At 39.2% G+C, this 2,609-nt stretch overlaps 1 protein-coding gene across 1 annotated transcript in view; it reads left to right on the top strand.

The window, feature by feature from the left end:
- mef2d (myocyte enhancer factor 2d) overlaps window positions 1-2,609 on the top strand; it is a gene marked incomplete in the record, with an annotated part of 107,961 nt that overhangs the window by 84,483 nt on the left and 20,869 nt on the right. The window contains 1 exon segment of the mRNA XM_014024560.1: window positions 512-671. Within this exon segment, the coding sequence (XP_013880014.1) occupies window positions 512-671 (160 nt within the window).

Genomic DNA, 2,609 nt, shown 5'->3' on the forward strand with positions numbered 1-2,609 from the left:
GTATCATTAGCATCGCAAGATTTGTTTAGTTTACACGTCCGTAATGCACACCCGCCTTCAGAGTTAAGAACCAATCAAATTTCGTGAAGACAAGCGACCTGAGAGCGCGATTCGCAACGCTGCGATCGCTATCGCATCCCGTGTGTCGGGTTTCATCCTGGCTGTGATGACAGCCGTTAATCGCTGTAGTTTGTTTCTCCCCATGTGTCGAGCCCTTAACCCTGACCACAAACCCTAAGGCTAACCTCACAAGTACCTACCTGACCCTAAAACTAACCTAAACTCAATTCACACCTTGGTCCTAAACCCAACCCCCAACCCACCAATGGCATTTAAACCAAACAGGGACTCGACTTTCATCCCCAAATGTAGGATTTTTGTCTTAAAATTGCCCCCAAATGTCACCAAAAACAAACACACACACACACACACATCACCACCAGCCCTCCTCATCATCTCTTTTCTCCATCTCTCTCTCCTTCTGTCTCCATCTCTATCCCCTTAATCCCAGACTACCAGCTGACGAGCGCTGAACTCACCGCGCTTCAGACGTTTACCCCACCAGGGCTGGTGCCTGGCAACATGGCTGCCTGGCAACAGCAACCAGCGGTCTCACAGCAACAACAACAACAACAACAGCAGCTGACGTTGGCGTCACTCAATAACTTGGTGTAAGTTCTCTCTTCCACTTTATACAAACGCACTCCTGAGATAAAACCAGCAGTTCCCCCCCACAGAACAACTGATTAGTAAACTTTTTTTATAAAAACACATCATATGATTCAGTAAATCCACCAAAGTACGCATGTAATAAACTCTTGAAGTACCCCTACCGTACAAGCAGTGGTATCTCTCCAGCTGTTGTTAATTTATCTTTCTGGTGACCTACATACCCCCCCGTCTGACAACCCGAGCTGACTTCCACTGCAGTCCCACTCTGGTTTAACTCCTTGTCGTCAGACCGTGTTCTCTAGCTCACATGATTTTTCAAAATATAAAGAACCGAGTGTGCTCCTGTTTTGCCCTTCTGTGATGTTGGTCTTGAGTCAGATTTACCCTCCGGGGCAGAACGTGTTCACTAGGATGACTTCTGTTATTAAATTTTCAACCACGCAGTTCGTCGGGCTTCTCCTAAAGGGCCCTTCAACTTACCGTTCCAAATGTGTTGTGTTGCATTTTGATCCCAAAGCAGATTCAATCACTGCAAATTACTGCGCCCACACAGGTATTTTCAGTTCACCCCCCTTTAGTCCCCCCTCCTGACAACTCAGTTGATCATCCTGCTATTTCTGATCAGAATTAAAAAGTGGTGAAATTATTGCTAAATTTAGAAATTCACTTGAGTTTTTAAGATGTGATTAGAAAATTCTTAATATCTGAGCGACCTCAGGACATTTGAGGTCGCTGCAGACTGCGCTCGTCATTTTCAGCTTGACATCTTTTTGTTAAGTGCGTGGCACGAAATCCTTGTAAATTTGTGTAAAAAAAATAAATAAAATCCCAACTAAAAGATTGTGCAAACAAAACACTGCTGCAAAGCTGAATATTTTTCTTAATACAGTTTTAACTTTGACTTGTTTGTTTTTAGTTTATTCCTCAGTTTAAAAAAAGGCAGAATAAAGCTCAGATAGGATATTTTTAATTAACTTACTTCTTTTCTTGATTACAACCACAAGTTTGAAAAGTTCAAGTAGGTGTAGTAGAGAGAAGTTTGTGTAAAATGTAAAAAAAAAAGTCATTATTTGCAAATCTCATAAATGCATACGGTGCAACACAGTAAAAGTATTTTAGTATTTTTGTTTTTTTATATGAGCAACACATCTCAGTATAACCAGTTTCTAGAGTTTTTCTTGGAGGGAAATGTCCTGTTGTTGTTTGATGTAGGATTCTAGTGGTACACTGCAAAAATGTCCACCTAAACAAGTTTTAAAATCTTATATCCAGCCAAAAAGTATTTTTGATCTTGTTTTGAGCAAGAACTGATTGTTTAAGACTAATAATCTTGGTTTCAGAATGTGTAAGATTATTTGTCTTGTTATTCTAGAAATTTGACTCAAATCAAGTCAAAAATTTCTGCCAATGGAGTAAGAAAATTTTACTTGGTAAGATTCTTTAAATACTTGATCTGACTCAATTTTTTCTTATTTCAAGAATCTCACTAAGTAAAATTTTCTTACTCCATTTGACGGAAATTTTTGACATAATTTGAGTCAAAATTTCAGACTAACAAGACAAATAATCTTACACATTCTGAAAACAAGATTATTATTCTTACACAATCAGTTATTGTTTAGTAAATCAGTCTCAAAACAAGATCAAAAAGACTTTTTGTCAGGATATAAGATTTTAAAACTTGGTAAGATGGACAGTTTTTGCAGTGTACTGGGTCTTTGTTTGAGTTTTTTCTTGGTGAGAGCCAATATTTAGTCAAAACCATCATGTACACTCACCGGCCACTTTATTAGGTACACCACGCTAGTAACGGTTTTGTGGTCATAAAGGGATGGACATGGTCAGCAACAATACTCAGGTAGGCTGTGGCGTTGCAACGATGCTCAATTGGAATTGTAAGAACCCTCTCCTCTATGAGATTAATACCAGCTTAACCC

This window comes from Austrofundulus limnaeus, unplaced genomic scaffold, assembly GCF_001266775.1.
Source record: "Austrofundulus limnaeus strain Quisiro unplaced genomic scaffold, Austrofundulus_limnaeus-1.0 Scaffold427, whole genome shotgun sequence".
Classification (NCBI taxonomy): Eukaryota; Metazoa; Chordata; class Actinopteri; order Cyprinodontiformes; family Rivulidae; genus Austrofundulus; species Austrofundulus limnaeus.